We start from the raw sequence: 18,571 nt of genomic DNA on the forward strand, positions 1-18,571 counted from the left end.
TCAGACTACTATTATTAGTTGCAAGAATTAACGCTGTACCATGTCATAATGGTTCCTTAGAAGCCCATTATCACCAGCCATAGATACAGGTAGTAGTATTCATATTAAAACCCACAACTTGCTAAAAATAAAACATAAATCAGCACCATGGTGGTGAATGCTTTCAAATAGATGAATAGTTAAGAAGTATTCAGTGTCACGGGTTTTCATTTATTTCGTTTAATCTTTACAGCAACCTATGAGGCAGGTTGCTGTAAAGATTAGTTCTATTTTTATGAATAGAAAATTCAATCTTAGAAAGGTAAAGTCATTGTTTTAGAAACATTTCTGCTGAAATACTCTTAAATGTAGAGGAAAGTTAATCTTGGCTTGTTGTGGGTCTTAACCCAATGCAACAAACCAGAATTACAAATTTTCTTTAAAGTCTGAGTTCTATGCATAAGTATCATATACATTTTGCATTCAGTTCCATAATATTGTTTTAATATAAAAATGTATCCTAAAAATATTTTTTTGAATAAAACTGATTCTGTAGGAAGATCATGTTCAGCCTGTGCCGTTTCATATTTCTTGGCATACCATCCTTTGCCCAAATTTGAGAAGTGTAGGGTTAAATAACTTAACAAAATGGTAGCCTTAGCCTTCAAATCCAGGACTGTTCTACTTCAAAGCTCTTTTTACTTTTCTACAAAGAAATAGTAAGTATTAAAAGTACATTTATAAAATACAAGGGATTTTTATTTCAAAATTTTTCAAATCTATCACTTTTTTACATGCCCATTTCCAATATTCTAGTCCCAGCTACTAACTTTGCTTGGCTTGATTACTGGAAAAGCCTCCTAACTGGTCTGAGTCCAGTCTTGCTACTTTCCAACCCATCATACACAAGGCAGCAGAGTGATTTTTCAGAAGTACATAGCTTGTCATGTTATTCTCTGCTTATTTTGAGCTGTTCTTCCCTTTTCTTCCATGCTTTAGCCATCTGTCCTCCTAGCTATAGAACATACTGTACTCCTGATATACTGTTTCCTTTACCTAGAATGCTCTTTGCCATTCCATTCATTTTTGAAGCTCAGCCCAAACATCATTTCCTCACCAATGCTCCATATACTGGGGATGCCAAAAATATGTATACAAGTGAACACTTTGGTCAGTGTTGCTCAGGCAATAGTTCGCCGTAATCAGAAGTGTCTGGACGCTGATGGTAACCACTTTGAGCACCTCTTGTAATTGCAGAAGTCAAACGTAACTTTTATTCATCTTTTGTTATCGGTATATATTGAATATTACAATTTTAATACAGTTTTCCTTTCTTAACATGTGTATACATTTTTGGCACCTTCTGTATACATAAATGTATGTAAATAATTAATTCTGTAAATTAGCTAATGATATCTTCCCCACCAGAACCTAAGTTCTGTGAAGATAGAGATCATGACGTGTCCCATTTTTTTTCTTTTTGGCTGTATCACCAGGGCCTAGTTCAATGCTTTGTAATAGTACTCACTCAAAATTTGTTTGTTTATTTATTTAACATATAAAACTATGGTTCCTTGATGATCTTTGAGGGGGTGAGGGAAAGCCGTGAACTTCCTGAATTGTGTGCATAATTTTGTTTGAATGTATATATTTCTAAGAAAACGGTCCATGGCTTTCATCAGATTCTCAAAAGGATCAGATTAAGAACCACTAAAATAAGCAGTAACAATACTAGATGAAATGCAATGAAAATATAAAAACTGAGAAGTAGTAGTACTACTTAAAGGGGTAGGCCAGTACTGCTTACAGTGTGGTATGCAACCAGCAGCTGTTCACTTGGATCTGTCAAAATGCAAATCAGACCCTATCCCAGACTTACTGAAACAAAATCTTTGGAGATGGGGCCCTAGAATTTGTATTCTAATAAACTGTTCAGGTGATTGTAATGTAAAATTTTGAGAAGCACTGGTACAGTGGAAGGAAGATTGCCAATTCCAGTATTTATATAATCTTGCTTGGATAAGTATTTAATCTAATTTATCTTATATAAATTTTTAAAGTCTTCTCCTCACAAAAATAATAATAATTTTTATTTTGGGGGGGAAGGATATATATATAATTTGGCCTGGGAAAAGACATGGGGACCCAAAACTAACCACTTGAAGATTTGTGGTCATGTTTGCACCAGCAACAGTTGTAGCAAAGGGAGACTAGAGAATAAAAGAGAGTCATAACATGAATGAATGCTTGTTTATAGTATATTCTAAAGAATTTATAGGGTGGAACCAAAATGTCTTCAAGAAAATAGAATCTTTTCCAACTTCATTACCTCCATCATCTTTGGCCTTTTACAAATAAAAGGTCTTACTAAAGTCTTAGGAATTTTACTACAGTGTTTATAGTCTTCAGGTAAATATATATAATTTATACTAGTAAAAAAAATGACTACTGATCTAAATTGTTAAGCTTTGTGTTTCATTTTACTTATATTAAAATCTGAATTGGTGCATTTTCAGTTTTCCTTATTAAACTTGTTTCTTTTTTTATTCACCGTAAGCTAATAAAAGCTCTAATGTAGTAAGTTTGAAGATATATATACCTTAACAGATGGAATTTAAAAAAAAAACTTATAACATTAGGTTTTTACTGTAGCTATATAGGTGTGTTAAATATTTTCCAGTGTTCAGAAATTACATTTTTAAAAGTTAAATTTAACATTTCAATTATTATTATTTAATCTTTGTTTTAGGTTCCAGTATAATGCCAGCAGCTGGAACAATGTATCTAACAACTTCAACTGGATATCCTTATACTTACCATAATGGTGTTGCTTATTTTCATACTCCAGAGGTAACTTCTGTCCCACCACCTTGGCCTGTAAGTCATTTTATATTAGAAGGGTTTCCATCTATTTCTATCAATTTTTTAGTGTTTATTTTATATCTGAAATATGTCAGCCACAGACAAGTACAAATAATAATGTATCAGCCATGTAGTTACCATTCAAATTTTGTAAATGTTAGCATTTTGCCATATTTAACTTGTTTTTCTCATGGGGAGAATAAGATAAATTCATATAAAATCTCCTTACCTCCGTTCTCTTACCCTCTTTTCCTCCTCAGAGGTAACCAGAATATCTTTCCTGTCTATTTTATGTGTTTTTACTACAAATTTAAGTATCCTTAAACAATGTATATTATTGCTCTGGGCAGTTTTTAAACACTATATAAATACTCTGGTTTTTCTATTCAATGTTAGGTTTTTGAGATTAAACCATGTTGATTCTAGTATATTTAGTTCACTTATTTTAAAATGTTATAATATTCCCTTGTATGAGAATATATTCCCTAAATGAGGGACATTACAAGTTTTTTCTACAACCAAGACTAAACTTAATATCCAAATCTTGTATGTATTATGTGAGTTTGTTCAGGACAGTGGTCTTCAAAGTTTATTGTTTATATAGCCTCCCCAAATTTTTTGAAAAATTATGATTACTCTTATTTTTAAGGTAATCTGAAATTTATCATAATTTTAAATAGTTTAGGCATATTATATACTGTAGATTTGCTTTAGATATATTTTTATAAAACCTTATAGCTGTAGATTTTGTTTAAGGATGGAAAATTTCCTATGTGTAGTGATGGATGTTAACTGGACTTACTGTGGTTATCCTTTTGAGTATATACATATACCGAATTGTTATCTTGTATACCTGAAGCTAATATAATGTTGTATGCCAATTATATCTCAGTTAAAAAAAAAAGAAAAAAAGAAGGGAAAATGGCTGTTTTATAAGTCAGTTAGCAAAACTAGTCAACCAAATAAAACTTAGTTTCTAGTTTAAAATTCTGAATTTTCACATAAATGAGTTAATATGTATCCCTTTGACTATCATGTAATTTATTTTGTTCACTGAATGAAATAAGGTACCTTCTTTCCTTTAATATTTCTTATACAAGCTCTTTTTGCTTTGCTCTCTCCTATTTCTCAAGGGCATTGCCTTCTTGAATTGTCTATTTGTTTGATGCCCCATTGGTGTTTACATTCCAGAACAAAGCATAGCAAGAACCAGAAAGAGTGAGCAAGGGAGCTATTAATAATGAAGGAAAAGGGTAATTGTGAAAGGGGAGTATGAAAGAAGAATCCATCGTACACTGACACATTAAGAGATCAAACTAGGAAGTACATATGAAATTTAGGATCTGAAATTAATACTCTTAAACTAATTCATGCCCATGTACTACTGGAAAATTTTCGTGTCCCTTACTTTGATCTAGGCTGTAGCATACACGTAGAAGTAGAATTTCACATTCATAGAGTATACACATCTTTGAATAGGTGTTGCCAAATAGTTATACTTTAGCTAACAGCTTATGAGAGCTCCAATTTCTCCATGATCTGCCAACCTTTTAGTTTACTAAATATTTATTTTTTTGCCAGTATTATTATGAAATGGTATCTTGTTTTACTTTTCATTTGCCTAGTCACTGGTAAGATTTTCATATACTTATTGGCTATTCCAGTATCTTCTTTGAGCTGCCTCTTCATATCCTGTATTCATTTTTCTATAGGGGTTATTTGTCTTTTTCTTGAGTTAATTATATGAATTTTGTAAATGTCATCTAGTTTATGGCTTGTCCATTAACTTTATGATTTTTTTTGTCATACACAAGTATTTTGTTTTAATGTTGACAAATGTATTAATGTTTTCCTTTATATTTCAGCTTTTACTGTCTTTTTTTTATATCACAAGAAAACAGATATTTTAGCTTTAAAATACTGTAGTGTTTCTGTTTTCACATCTAGATCTTAAATCTGAAGTTTTTGTATTGACTAATCTATTCTCTTACACTGTTTTGAAATAAATCCTCTATCAAATGCCAAGTTTCCATGTGTGTGGGTCTCTTTCTGAGCTTGCTCCTCTGTTCCATTGGTGTATTTGCCTGACCTGCCCAATTCTGTTTTAATTCCTGTTGCTTAATAACAAGTCATAAAAATCTAATACAGCTGTCCTCTCACTTTGTTAAACTTCAGTAGTCTCTAGTCTATCTTCTAAGTCATTGCTTTTATAAATAGAAATTTTATAATTCAGCTTGTTCAGTTCTGTGAAAGCCTTTGTTGGGTTTTTATTAGAATTGCATTACATATGTAGATTAATTTGGAACATTTGAGTATATTAAATTTTCCTATCCATGAACACTTATATAATTCTTTTATTTCCATCTATCCATCAAATTTTTCTTCCCCACAAAAAAGTTTGACACATATTTTACTGGATTTATTCTGAGGTACTCTGTAGTTTTTTTTGCTTTTTATGAGTGGTATATATTTTTTAAATCTCATTTCCTAATAGGTTGCAACTGGTGTGTAGTAATGCTTTTTGATTTTTAAACGTTGATATTTAAACTGTCAAACTCTCTTGTCATTTATGATTTATAATCATTTATAATTTAGTATACCTCTATTTCTTTCTGCTCTTTTGTTTCTCATTTTTTCCCCATTGAGTTATTGCACTGGCAATATCTCTGCTACAGTATTTATGCAGTAACACAATGACTTTGTTCTTGAAAGAGGAAACAAGTTCAGTGATTCACCATTAATACTATATTTATACACACACACACACACACACACACACACACACAAACATACATTTATACATACACACTGTAGTTTGGGGAAATACTCTTAACGTTAACCAGGGTTTCTCACCCTCAGCACTATTGACGTTTTGGGCCAGATGATTTTTGTTGTGGGAGGCTGTCCTGTACATTGTAGTATGTTTAGCAGTGTCCTAGCCTCCACACATTTATGAAAACCAAAAATATTGCCAAGTATTCCATAGGGGAGGGCAAAGTCATACCTGGTTGAGAATTAATGCCCTAAGTCAATTTTTGCGTGCTAAGTGTTTTTATCATGAAAGGGTATTGAATATTAACAAATGCATTTTCTGTATCTGCTGAGATTATCATTTTTTTCTTTTAATCTATAAATAAATTGTTTTAATGTTAATCTGTGGTACAGTTTTATTAGTACAACATATGACAGTCTGCAAATTGTGCAAAACTATGCTTTTTTTTTAGTTTTGGGGTGGGGGTGAAGATTAAAGCAATGTAAATTAGATCTCATGTTAGAAAATGAATTTTAATTGCTGTTTTTCCTATCTTGTAATACGACTTACCTGATTTATTAATGACCTGGTTTTAAACAATCTATTTATGGGGTTAACTCTATTACTTTGAATAATCAAGTGTTAGATATATACTTTATTCAAATATAGATAAGTTTATTGGATTATTAACTCATTTAAATTTAAATGTCAAATTAATAAAATAGAATTTGACACATGCTTCAATAAATAATCTACTTGCTTTAATTAAATGTTGAATAAGGGAATAGGATGTTGATTTTTTATAACCAGTGGGAAATCAGTGGCAAAATGAGATGATGATTCATTCAGTTCTAAGTGCTATGTAAACATTATTTACTGCCAGTCTCCATATGAAAATAGGTACTGTCACCTTAAGTCCAGCTGCCACTTTCCTCTAAATATTCTCTTACAACTGTAATTTCAAAATCTTTGAACTAAAAGAAACTTTTCTGGTGGTGGTTTTAGCATTACTGTGGAAATGAAACCACATGGAAGTAGGAATACTGTGATGATTTTAATAGACTTAAGTGGAGTTGGTAGTAATATCAATAATAGGTGGAAAATGACATTTCCAGTCAAAAACCATAAATTGACTGAGTTTAGGTAACAATTCAAGATAAATTTTATTATAAACTATTTTAAAGAATTTTCCCTAAAATAACTTTTCCATTTTCTTTCCTCTTACAGTCACGTTCTATATCTAGTTCCCCTGTGATGGTAGCTCAGCCTGTTTATCAGCAACCTGCATATCACTACCAGGTAAACATTATATTAACAGTGAAAATCCTCTGATAATTTCAGTCCTTTTTTGGGTAACTTTTATTTTATTCTTTCTCATGCAAATACTCTAATAATTAAAAAGAGATAGTTAAGCCTTGATAGCAGTGGAGTTCTTTGTTTTGTTTTGTTTTTATGGGAGAACTAAATGTCATACAGGAAGAGGGACTGTTTGCTTCCTTTTATGAAATGTAATGAGGTCAGTTATGCTCCCCTGGCTAAGATTTGATCTAAAAAGTCTTTAGAAATAATTACCAAAGTGAGATACAAATATTGGACCACAGGCTGATTGTTTTATATTGTTGTTAATATTATATGAGTTTCTTGTTATTTAATATACAGTTGACCCTTAAACACTGTAGAAGTTAGGATCACTGACCCCCATCACGCATTTGAAAATCCAAGTATTACTTTTGAGCTTTAGGGATTGGTTCCAGGACCACCACCCCCCACCATGAATACCAAAATCCTCAAGTCCCTTATGTAAACTGTTGTAAACCAATGCATATAGTCAGCCCTCCACATCCTTGGATTCCAACCGCAGATCGAACATACTGTTTTCAACCCACGGTTGGTTGAATCCATGGATGCAAAACCCGGGGATAAGGAGGGCCAACTGTATATTTATTGAAAAAGATCCGTGTCTAAATGGACCCACACAGTTGGAACCCGTGTTGTTCAAAGGTCAACTGTAATGTATATTGTTAGGTTGATGCAAAAGTAATTACGGTTTAAAAGGTTAAAAATAATTGCAAAAACCGCAATTACTTTTAAAGCAACCCAATAAAATAACAATTATATTGTGATTTATATCATGACAATCTCTGTTAGTTAACCAGCATTATTCTTTTCATTAATTCCTGTGAGAGACTGGAATAAGTGAACTGTAATGCCAGACCATTTTGGTGTTTTGTGAATAAAGCATAATTGAAACACAGCCATAATTGTTTACAAATTGTCTATGGATGCTTTTATGCTACGTGGCACAGTTGACTACTTGCCCCAGAGATACTGTGGCCTGCAACAGAAAAAATTTGCCCTTTACAGAAAAAATTTGCCAACCTCTGGTCTGTAGCATTTACATAGAAAAATCATATTCTTTCATACCTCTGAAATAGTGGAAGAGAATTTATTTATTTATTTATTTATTTATTTATTTATTTATTTATTTATTTATATTTACGTTTTAAAATAGACCTATGTGAATTGTTAAGGTTATTGGAATTCTTTTTATTATTAGACTCGGTTTGGTAGAAGTCACTATTTTTGAAACTCTATTACCATTTGAAATATAAAACTGATTAAAAATGAAAGTAACTTATTAAAAATGAAAGTAACGGGCCAGCCCGGTGGCTCAGGCGGTTAGAGATCCATGCTCCTAACTCCGAAGACTGCCGGTTCGATTCCCACATGGGCCGTGGGCTCTCACCACAAGGTTGCCAGTTCAATTCCTGGAGTCCCGCAAGGGATGGTGGACTCCGCCCCCTGCAACTAGCAGTGGCAACTGGACCTGGAGCTGGGCTGCGCCCTCTACAACTAAGACTGAAAGGACAACAACTTGACTTGGGGGGGAAAAAAAAAGTCCTGGAAGTACACACTGTTCCCCAATAAAGTCCTGTTCCCCTCCCCCAATTAAAAAATCTTTAAAAAAAAATGAAAGTAACTTAATGGCATTTATTTGAAATATATATTTAGCATGACTTTTCCTAAACTGCCTCAGAATTTCAGCAGAGGCCCCAAAGACAGAACATTAGGTACCAGACTGTTTAATATGAGAAGCCAAAATTTGTGAAACCAGTTTTGGGGCCCTTAAGTCATTGCCCACCTTGAGCACATAAAAGGGGAGGATGAGATTGATACAGGAGATTGGTAAGGAGGCTCTCTTTAACGAGAATTATTAAGAGTGCTATGGCCATTTCCCTTTCTCCTCAACCAAGTGAAGAGGACTTCTGAAAATGACTAGGAGAGCTTAACATTTGTCCCTGGAAATTTGTGAGATGATACTACTTAAACCTGACATCTCCTAAAAACGTCCAAAGAAGCTGGAGTGGTCTATGGAGGCAGAACCAGGAGAGAAGGCTACATGGGAATGTGTTGAACTTCTTCTCACAGCAAGCAAAGGTTTACATTTCCCAAGAGCAAGATGTGAACCTCACAGAAGAGACTCTTTCCAAAAAACTTGAAGGTGACTCCAGTAGATAAAGTATCTATCTGTGTGAAGTAAGCTTTTAGAATCAAGGGCTAGAATTGCAGTCAGAAGTTCTCAGCAGGGAGATCACCAAACAATCCAGTGAAGTACCTAACTAGAGTGTGAGCATTTAGAATCTACCAACCCCAAAAAGTTATCTGTCCTAATTTTTATCCAAGTGCAAGAAGGAACAGCTCTACACAATGCTTTTCAAGTGGCAGGGTGAAAAAGAGCTAAGTTGCTTTCTGCTTGTACCCTGTTGAGTCCAGCCCCTCCTTCATTAATTGATTACATGTACCATATTTTGCCATGTATAATACGCTCTTGTGTATAATGCACACCCATGTTTTCGGTCCAAACTTTCAGGGAGAAAAATCTTTCATTTTAATTTTTTAAATCAAATTTCTATTTGCTTACATGTAGGTACTTGTTTTTTTGAATTATAAAGGAATTTTAGCATTTATTTTTTAGCATATTATGTTACAAGAAATTTCATGTAACAAATAATTACAAAACACAAGAACAGATACAAGGTATAAGAAATTTTATGTGCCAGTGACAAACTTATGATATTTACTCATCATAGAAGGCCAAGAACTCTTTGTCATTGCAAGTTCGTCGTTAAGGTCAACAAAACCAATTATCCTATTCCAGGACATTATTTTGCATACAGATATCATTATTGATTTCTAAACTTTTAACTCATAAGCATAAATAAAAGAATTAAAAACATTTATGTAGATATGGAATTAGTACCACCCATGTATAACGCACATCCTTATTTTTCCCTCACAAATTTGGGCAAAAAAGGACACATTATACACGGCAAAATATGATAGCTGTAGCTCACTTGACATAACAGATGTATTCTGGAAATTTTATAATACAGTTTAATTTTACACTTTGTTTCTGGTTTTCCACTTGATACAAATTATAAAATTGGAAATATATTACCTAGATATACTCAGAAAAGATTTTGGTACCAATGTGTATCATAATATTTTGCAATATAAGAAATAATTTCACTTCACGTACTTCTTTTCAATTACATATTCATCATCACTCAGCCCTTAAAATTCCTACTTTGATAAGAATCTTCCCTTGCTCTTTCTTTTTACAAATTCTAAGATTAATAGTTTTATCAGTTTTTGTTAGTCAAATCAGGTAATGCATGGTTTAATCATTATCTATCTCCTTTGTATTTCTCACTTCGTAAGTAGATAGTGATTTCATTTATCAGAGAAATCTACATATAAATCATTTTATTTCAGATTATTAAAATATTTTCTTAAGAGATTATACATTATTCTGCCTTTTTGAATGTAGCATACAGAACATAAACTTCACATTCTCTTGGTCATCATTATAATACAGTGCTGTTACCCTAGCAGTTGGGTCAGCACAAAACTAACAGTGATTTACTTTAGATAGTAGTTCCATAGGGTCTTCTTATTCTTTTCCTCTATTTTTTTTTCTTTAGTAGTAAAAAAAAAACTTTATTAAAAATGGAAAATAAGTAAAGAATAAAACATTTATTAAGAAATAATACAACTAATTTAAGGAAAAGTCTATCTTTTATATTGTCATCTTACAATAAGTATTATAAATGTGACTTTTGTTAAATAACAGTTTTATTTAGATATAATTCACATACCATACAATTCACCTATTTAGGGTGTACAAGAGTGTTTTTTTTACTAAATTCAGTGTTGTGCAACCATATTGCAATTTTAGAACATTTTAATCACCCCACAAAAAAACAAAAAACTTACCCCATTAACAGTCACTCCTCTTTCTTCCTACCCCCAGCTCTACGCCATCAGTAATCACCTTTATATCTTTATAGATTTGCCTATTCTAGACATTTCACATAAGTGGAATCTACAATATGTGGTCATTTGTGACTGGATTCTTTCACTTAATATTTTCACGGTTTATCCATGTGGTCACATGTATCAGTATTTCACTCCTTTTTATAGATGAATAATATTTTATTATATGGATACACTACGTTTTGTTTATCCATTCATCAGATGATAGACATTTGGATTGTTTGTCCTTTTTGGCTGTTATAAATAATGCTGCTGTGAACATTTGTGTAAAAGTTGTTTTTCGAACATGTTTTCATTTCTCTTAGGTCTTATACTTCAGAGTGGAATTGCTGAGTCATTTCCTTTTGAGGAAATGTCATGCTGTTCACCAAAAAGGCTACATACACCATTTTACAATCCCACCAGCAGTTTATGAGACTTCCAATATCTCCATATCTTTGCCAACACTTATCATTGTTTTTAACTTTGATGAAGTCCAATTTATCTCTTTTCTTTTGTTGTTTTGTTGTATTTTTAAACACAACATAATTTTTAAAATTGCCTAATTCAGAGTCACAAAGATTTACATCTTTGTTTTCTTCTAAGTTTTGTAGTTTTAGCTCTTAATTTTAGTCTTTGATCCATTTTAGGTAATTTTTGTATTTACCTCAAAAATGGCAAATTTTTGTATTTGAGGTAATTTTTGTATTTACCTCAAATACAAAAAATTTTGTATTTGTATTTGGGGTGCAGGGGTCAAACTTCATTCTTTAGATACCCAGTTTTAACCCTTGTTTATAATTTGGGTGATATCTGTTTTCTTTCATTTTAGGCCCCTACACAGTGTCTATCAGGACAGTGGCAGTGGGGTGTTCCTCAGGTAATTATTAACTTTTTCAATTGTGCTTTTGTGAAGACTCTATGAGAACTAGATTTGAAACATTTCTATTTATTAACTATGATACCTTTGGCAGTTCATTTAATCACTATATTGCTCAGCTCTCTAATTTATAAAATGGAAGTAATGATACTACTATACCTTTGTAAGTTTCCTCACGATTTTTGTGAAGATCAAATGAGACTATGTAAGTGAAAGCATTTTCTACATGAGTGTTACATAAATATTACTTATTTTTCTATTAGTGCTAATACAAATTTTAACATTTTTCTAGCCTTACGTCAGATTTTGTTTGTTGGACTGTACTCCCAAATAAGTAGTCCATCTCCCAATTTTGTTAACAAATAGTATATACCATCAAAAAGATTGTGTAATCTTTTTTGACATCTCCTACTACCATGGGCAGTCGCAAAGCTGAGAATAGATGTTTATGCCAATTTAAATACCATAGGTTATATTATAACCTTTAATGGTGATCTTAATATAATTATTATTTGAATTTATACATGAAGTTCTAAAGCACTAAGAACTTCTAGTACTTACTAGTGATAAAGTTCTTTTATAATAGCTACACAACTGGAATTTATAACAACCCAGAGTTCCTAATTTCTTGCTAAGATACTTCTATGCTATCCTTAAAAAGAACTTCAAGAAATTATGAAATAAATATTTCTCTCATCTGTTGGGTAAGTCATTTGGTTTAATTGAAATAACTAATCATATTTGAATTATAAATATGGCTTTGTATTTTAGTCTTCTGCCTCTTCTGCTCCTTTCCTATACCTGCAACCGTCTGAGGTTATTTATCAACCAGTGGAAATTGCACAAGATGGTGGATGTGTTCCTCCTCCGCTGTCTCTGATGGAAGCTTCAGTTCCAGAGGTACATATTAGTCTCAGAGTAATTTATCTATTACCATCTCACATTTATTTTTCTTTTCTAAAAATATTATTCAAGATTCTCATTGAAGCTGAATATCTTATGTTTTCTTAGATTTATTCACATTTCTTCCTTTTTTTCTAAGAATGCTTCATCTTAGACTTCTTCACTAACTAGTTCTGAATCATTTCTGAAATCAACTGTTCACTTTACTAGGCTAATCCCTGACTTGATCTCCTTGAAAACAGTAAGATACCAAATGCTGCTCCTCCTTCTGATTTGCCTGTCAATCTATCTTGTTGCTAACATGCTGTCAATAAAAAGCATATACAAATTAAGTCAAGAAAAAATATTTTAAAAATTCTTCCTTCAAAAAGATAAGTAAAATTTATTTCATAACTGCAAATGGTAAATATCATCTTCAGTGTCTTTAAATTATATTCCTGAACCATTACTAATAACTTTACCATTTATATGCCAGGAACTGTACATGGTGTATTTTAAATCATTGTGGTGAAAGATTAGGAAATTAGCACCCACCTCCCAATTTGAATGTATTTTTTTTATATAGATAATATTCATAACATTATAATTTTGTTCTGGAACAATAATTTCCATAGTTGGATCTTAATATTTACTATCATTACCGTTACTAGGATTTCCCCATTCTTCGTTTCATCCTCCATTTATCACTTACTTGATTGACTGAATCTGCAAGTTCTCTTTGTTAAAGAAGGCTTATGGATGCTTTATTCTTTCACTTCTTACAAGCTTATTTGTTCAACATGTTTGTTTATAACTCTGAAAGAAGACAAGACTAGTTGTGAAATAACTGCATCATAATTATATTAGTTTGCAAAGGCTAATGGAACAAAGTACCACAACCTGGATGGCTTAAACAATAGAAATGTATTGTCTCCCTGTTCTGGAGGCTAGAAGTCCAAGATCAAGGTGTTGGCAGGATTGGTTTTATGTGAGGGCCATGAGGAAATGGTCTGTTCCAAGCCTCTCTTATTGGCTTGTAGATGGCCATCTTCTCCTTGTGTCTTTACATTATCTTTCCTGTATCTGTGTCCAAATTTTCCATTTTTTATAAGGATACCAGTCATACTGGATTAAGTTCCTTTCTAGTGACCATACTTTAACTTAGTTACCTCTGTAAGACCCTACCTCCAAATAAAGTCACACCCTGGTGTGCTGGGGTATTAGTACTTCAACCTATAAGTTTTGAGGGAACACAATTCAACCCATAACAATACTTTTTTCTCTTAGAACTTTCTAGTCTACTTTTTTCTGGTGGTGAATGTAGCCATAAAGAAGTTTGAAGTCTGCCTGATTTTCCCTTTTGTATTTAATTTGCTTCTTTCCCTGTATGACCAAAAAGTCTATCTTAACTTGAAATCACTTCACCAGGATAAGTCTTGGAATTTATCAGTCTTTATAATATTTTTCCTGAGAAATAGTCTGCCCTTTTATTTTTCAGACTAGTGTTTAAATAAGGGGTTTTTTGGTTCTCTTTTTTTCCCTGTTACAGCTTTGAACAAAAAAATTTATTCCACTTCAGTTTCTTCTTCAGGAACACCAATTATGCATATGTTAGATCTCTTTTTGTCTTTCATATCTATCATCTCTCTCAGGTAATTTTATTTTTATCATGGTACTTTTTATGTTTTATATGCTTTTTCAAGACAACTATGACTATATATCTCGTGTTTATCCTTTTTATTATAACTAATAACTCTTTCTTCTCTATTTCATTTTTAATCTCTTTTTATCCCAAGTTCTGCCACTTTGCTTACATCACTGTAAATGTCTTCTGTTGGCTTAAAATCTCATTTTTGAGCTCCTTTTTAGACATTATATTACTATAATTTCTTTAAGGTTCAAACGAATTATATTTATCTGAACTTTTCCACTTTTTATAGGGTGGTTTCTCATCTTTGAAGAGGCAGTATGGATGCTTAGGTTGCTTGCTTTCCCTTCCCATCTTTATAATACTAGTCATTAAATGAGGCCAGCTATTTGTCAAAAATATAGGGTGAGAGGAGCAGGCTGTCATCTCAAGCATCCTTCCACTGTGTTGTGATATCTCCTGCTTGAGATATATATTCTTTCCTCAGTTTTTAGCATTCTGAGGATCATTTCCTGTATTTGATTGTAGTAATTGCTACTTCTCTTTCTATCTTCACCCTGTTCACCTCCAGCACTGTTCCTCAGCTACAAAACAAGGTAGTAGATAACAAAAATCATGAAAACATGATTCCTCCTTCAATTCCACATCCCCTGCTATTAAGTAATATAAAATTGGATCTCTGTGGAGATATTTCCTGCTTCTGCCTTGATCTCACACACCCCTCCACTTGAGACTCTTTGAATAGGTCTCTCAGGACATTGACCTATAGGCAAATCTTTATCTTTCCTGATACCTGAAGAGGCTTCAGAGTCCTCCCTTACATTGGTCCAAATTTCACAGCATTTGCCAGACATTCTAAATTGTTTATGGTTTAGAGATCTTGGGAATTTTCTTGTTTAATTGATGATAGCATTTTAAAAACCTATCTTTTGTTCTTTTTATTGTTTTGTGTTTTTCAAGGAGGGGGCAGTGAAGTAAGAATTCTTTTACATTAGATTTTTAGCTACAATCTACTTTTGGCATTAAACCATATTTTTAATTCCTGACATCAGATAACTTATCATCATGACATAGTCATTGTTTAGTGGAATCTAATAAGACTTCTCTGGAAATATTACTTATATTAGCTTATAATTTATACTGTTAATTTCTATGGTATTTCCATACAAAATGATTTATTTTAGTATTGTTTCTGGTAGAAGATATAGTCTAAAATATAAGTTAATATGAGTGGGATGGTAAGTAGAAACCACTTTAGATAGAGCCATTTAGCTTTCTATCAGCAGTATGCATATACTAGAAGTCCTACAAGTACCTCAAATTTTATATATTACAAACCTAACTTTTTCTCTCCAGCCCCCCACACAACATTACATAAACATAAAATTTTGCTTTTCTTGTATTCCATATCTCAATCAATGGTTCCACCTCTGTTGGACAAGCCATAAATCTACTTTTATGTGATCTGTTCCCTACCCTTTGCTCTAATGTCTCATCTTTTAGCTGTCTTTTAGTGTATATTCTTCCTTCCAGCCATACCAGACAACCCGTGTAGATCTTCCAAATGAGAAGTGTTCTTAGCTGCTTCTATGCCTTTGTGCATACTGTTCCCACCTTCTTTCCCTAATTCTTCAAGTACAAACGTCAACTCCACTAGAAAACTTTTCCGGACCACCTCCCCAACTTTCTTAAGCTAAAGCAAGTAATTGTTTTCTCCCATGCATTCCTACACGTGTCATAGGACTTTCGGTATTTTTAACTGTTTGTCTGTCCCTGATCAGTCTCTAAGTTAAAGGTAGGGGATGTGTTTTTTATCTGTGTTTCTCCATTGTGTAGCAAAATGCCTAGTACATTGTAATGTTGGATAAATATTTTAAATTAATAAATGAAAGACAATACATTTCTTTTCTTTCTTTCTTTCTTTCCTTTTTTGGTAATAGCCTTATTCTGATCATGGAGTTCAAGCAACATATCACCAAGTTTATGCTTCAAGTGCCATTGCTATGCCTGCACCTGTGATGCAGCCTGAACCAATTAAAGTAAGAAGTTTGTTTTGATTTTTTTTTCCTGTTTTTATTTAGTCATTTTCAACTTTTCCAAATTTCTCTTTTTAAAGGAACAACTTGGGATATTTATGTCACATTTGTGATCAGAAGTACAGAATTTGTTAACTCTTTCATATGAAGGAAGTAGAACCCTAAATTAACTATAATGGCTATTAATTAGTTTTGAACAAGGAATAAACCATACATGGTCAAATGTCGTATTTACTATGGTAAAATATATGTAACTTAAATTTTTCCATTTTTAAGTGTACAACTAAATGGTATTATTATATCCACCATACTGTATAACCATCACAACTATCTGTTTCCACACTTGTTCATCACTCAAATGTACCCATTAAGCAATAACCATTTCCCCTCCCCACAGTCCCTGGTAACCTCTAATCTACTTTCTGTTTTTATGAATTTGCCTAGATATTTCATATACTCAGATTTTTATTATCTATGTTAATAGCATGTAAAATTTATGGGGAGATGAAAACAATTAAACTCTTCAAATTTGGGAATTGTGCTCTTGTAGCCTAAATCAGATCCAGGCTAAGGAATGGTAATCTAGTTGGAGCCATATATAAATTCAATAGATTTTTACTATCTACTATGTAGCAAGGAATTCTGCTCATTCTCTTGTGATCTAGTTTCTTAGTGAAACTCTTGCATCATCACTTTAGAGAAATGGGACAATATCTCTAGTAAAGAACCACAGATTGATTAACTATTGTGATGGCAATATGAATCTTCCTTGCAGTATACTTTAGTAAGTAAGGCAGGCATACAATAAAATGATAGAGATTAGCTATTTCACACTCATATTTATGCTTCTGATCTACCTCAATACTAAAACAGTATACTTTAAGGAGCCTCCCCACTCTCTTGTGTATCCACACCACTCAGTGTATTCATTCACTGCTATTACCACTGGTACTGCAAACATGAAATAAAACCACAATTTTGACCTAGTGTCAAAGCCCAGAGTGTTACTAAACTTGTATCAAAATGTTAAACAGACTTCCTTTGATGTTAATATTTTCTCCAAATATACTTCTCTAAAAATAGCTGAAAGAGCTATTTCATATTAGATAAGTACTATTTATTTTCAGTTACATGTATACCAGGGGTGCCAAAAAAATGTATACACATGACTTGTAGTCACCTTTTGTTATCGGTATATATTGAGTATTACAATTTTGATACGTTTTTTTTCCTTTCTTAAAATGTGTATACATTTTTTTGGTACCCTCTGTATATATAGATATATGTGTATATGTACATATATAAACACAAATGATTGAAGTTGTATTGCTTGAATCATTCCAATAGAAGATGAAGTGGTACTAGGATAGGAGAAATTTCCAAAGAACGTTAATGTTAAACATTCTTAATTTAAAGTTTAATTCTAGTTTAAAAGTACATACTTTTCTGCATTTTCTTAGATCTGTGAGTAGGAAATGGCAGAAATTGTACAGAGAAACTGGTAACTTACTCTTTAACTTGGTCATATAAAAATTACACATATGTTGTATATAAATCATAACAGGCATGAAGAGATATCTTTCTTTGTACATATAAGAATAAAACTGGAATAAGAAAACTGCTTCTTGCATGTCTAGAGAAACGCTGCTAAGAAGAACTTGACCCCACAGATCTTGGCTCTACTATGCCACAGGCCAAAGGGAAACAAAACCTCTGACTTGTTTCATTTTAGAATTTAGTCTGTCCTGTTAAAGGTTATAATAATTCTGGTTCTCACATGAGATACATCTAGGGAATATTTTTGTTCTGCCAAAGTTAAGATTTAACAATTAGTAAAGAGTTGAATAGCTATGAAATGATTAACTAGCTTACTCCAAAGCCTATGTTTCACACAACTATGATATCAGAGAATCTGAGACATCATGAATTGTAAGACACACCACTATTTTATGTATCACTAACGATATAAAAAAACATTGCCATCAATTTTAAATGTATTCTGATTCAGAGGTTTTCAAATTTGATAAGTTGTATATCTCAGAATCAATGATATTTGGCATGTTTCATTTTTAATTTAGAGATGCAGGATCATAAGAAGCTTGAGTTAGGCGGGATAGGAAAAAAACCCACAATTCCCCTTTTGTTAAAGATGAGGAAAACAAAAGAAAATTTAATTTAATAAACTTTCAAGTCAAACCTGGAACACAGGGCTATTG

The 18,571-nt window shown here is 32.4% G+C and overlaps 2 protein-coding genes across 3 annotated transcripts in view; one reads left to right on the forward strand and one right to left on the reverse strand.

Annotated features, from left to right (window-relative positions):
* Nucleotides 1-18,571, reverse strand: part of PLCL1 (phospholipase C like 1 (inactive)) — a 406,607-nt gene that overhangs the window by 331,571 nt on the left and 56,465 nt on the right. The gene's annotated exons all lie outside the window — the stretch shown is intronic.
* The window catches only part of BOLL (boule homolog, RNA binding protein), a 54,403-nt gene that overhangs the window by 12,461 nt on the left and 23,371 nt on the right, over nucleotides 1-18,571 (forward strand). For both annotated transcript variants that reach the window (XM_033113064.1, XM_033113065.1), the window contains 5 exons: nucleotides 2,729-2,856; nucleotides 6,821-6,892; nucleotides 11,742-11,789; nucleotides 12,561-12,689; nucleotides 16,260-16,358. In XM_033113064.1, the coding sequence (XP_032968955.1) occupies nucleotides 2,729-2,856; nucleotides 6,821-6,892; nucleotides 11,742-11,789; nucleotides 12,561-12,689; nucleotides 16,260-16,358 (476 nt within the window). The remainder of the gene's footprint in view (nucleotides 1-2,728; nucleotides 2,857-6,820; nucleotides 6,893-11,741; nucleotides 11,790-12,560; nucleotides 12,690-16,259; nucleotides 16,359-18,571) is intronic.

The sequence above is a fragment of the Rhinolophus ferrumequinum genome, chromosome 8 (assembly GCF_004115265.2).
Source record: "Rhinolophus ferrumequinum isolate MPI-CBG mRhiFer1 chromosome 8, mRhiFer1_v1.p, whole genome shotgun sequence".
Classification (NCBI taxonomy): domain Eukaryota; kingdom Metazoa; phylum Chordata; class Mammalia; order Chiroptera; family Rhinolophidae; genus Rhinolophus; species Rhinolophus ferrumequinum.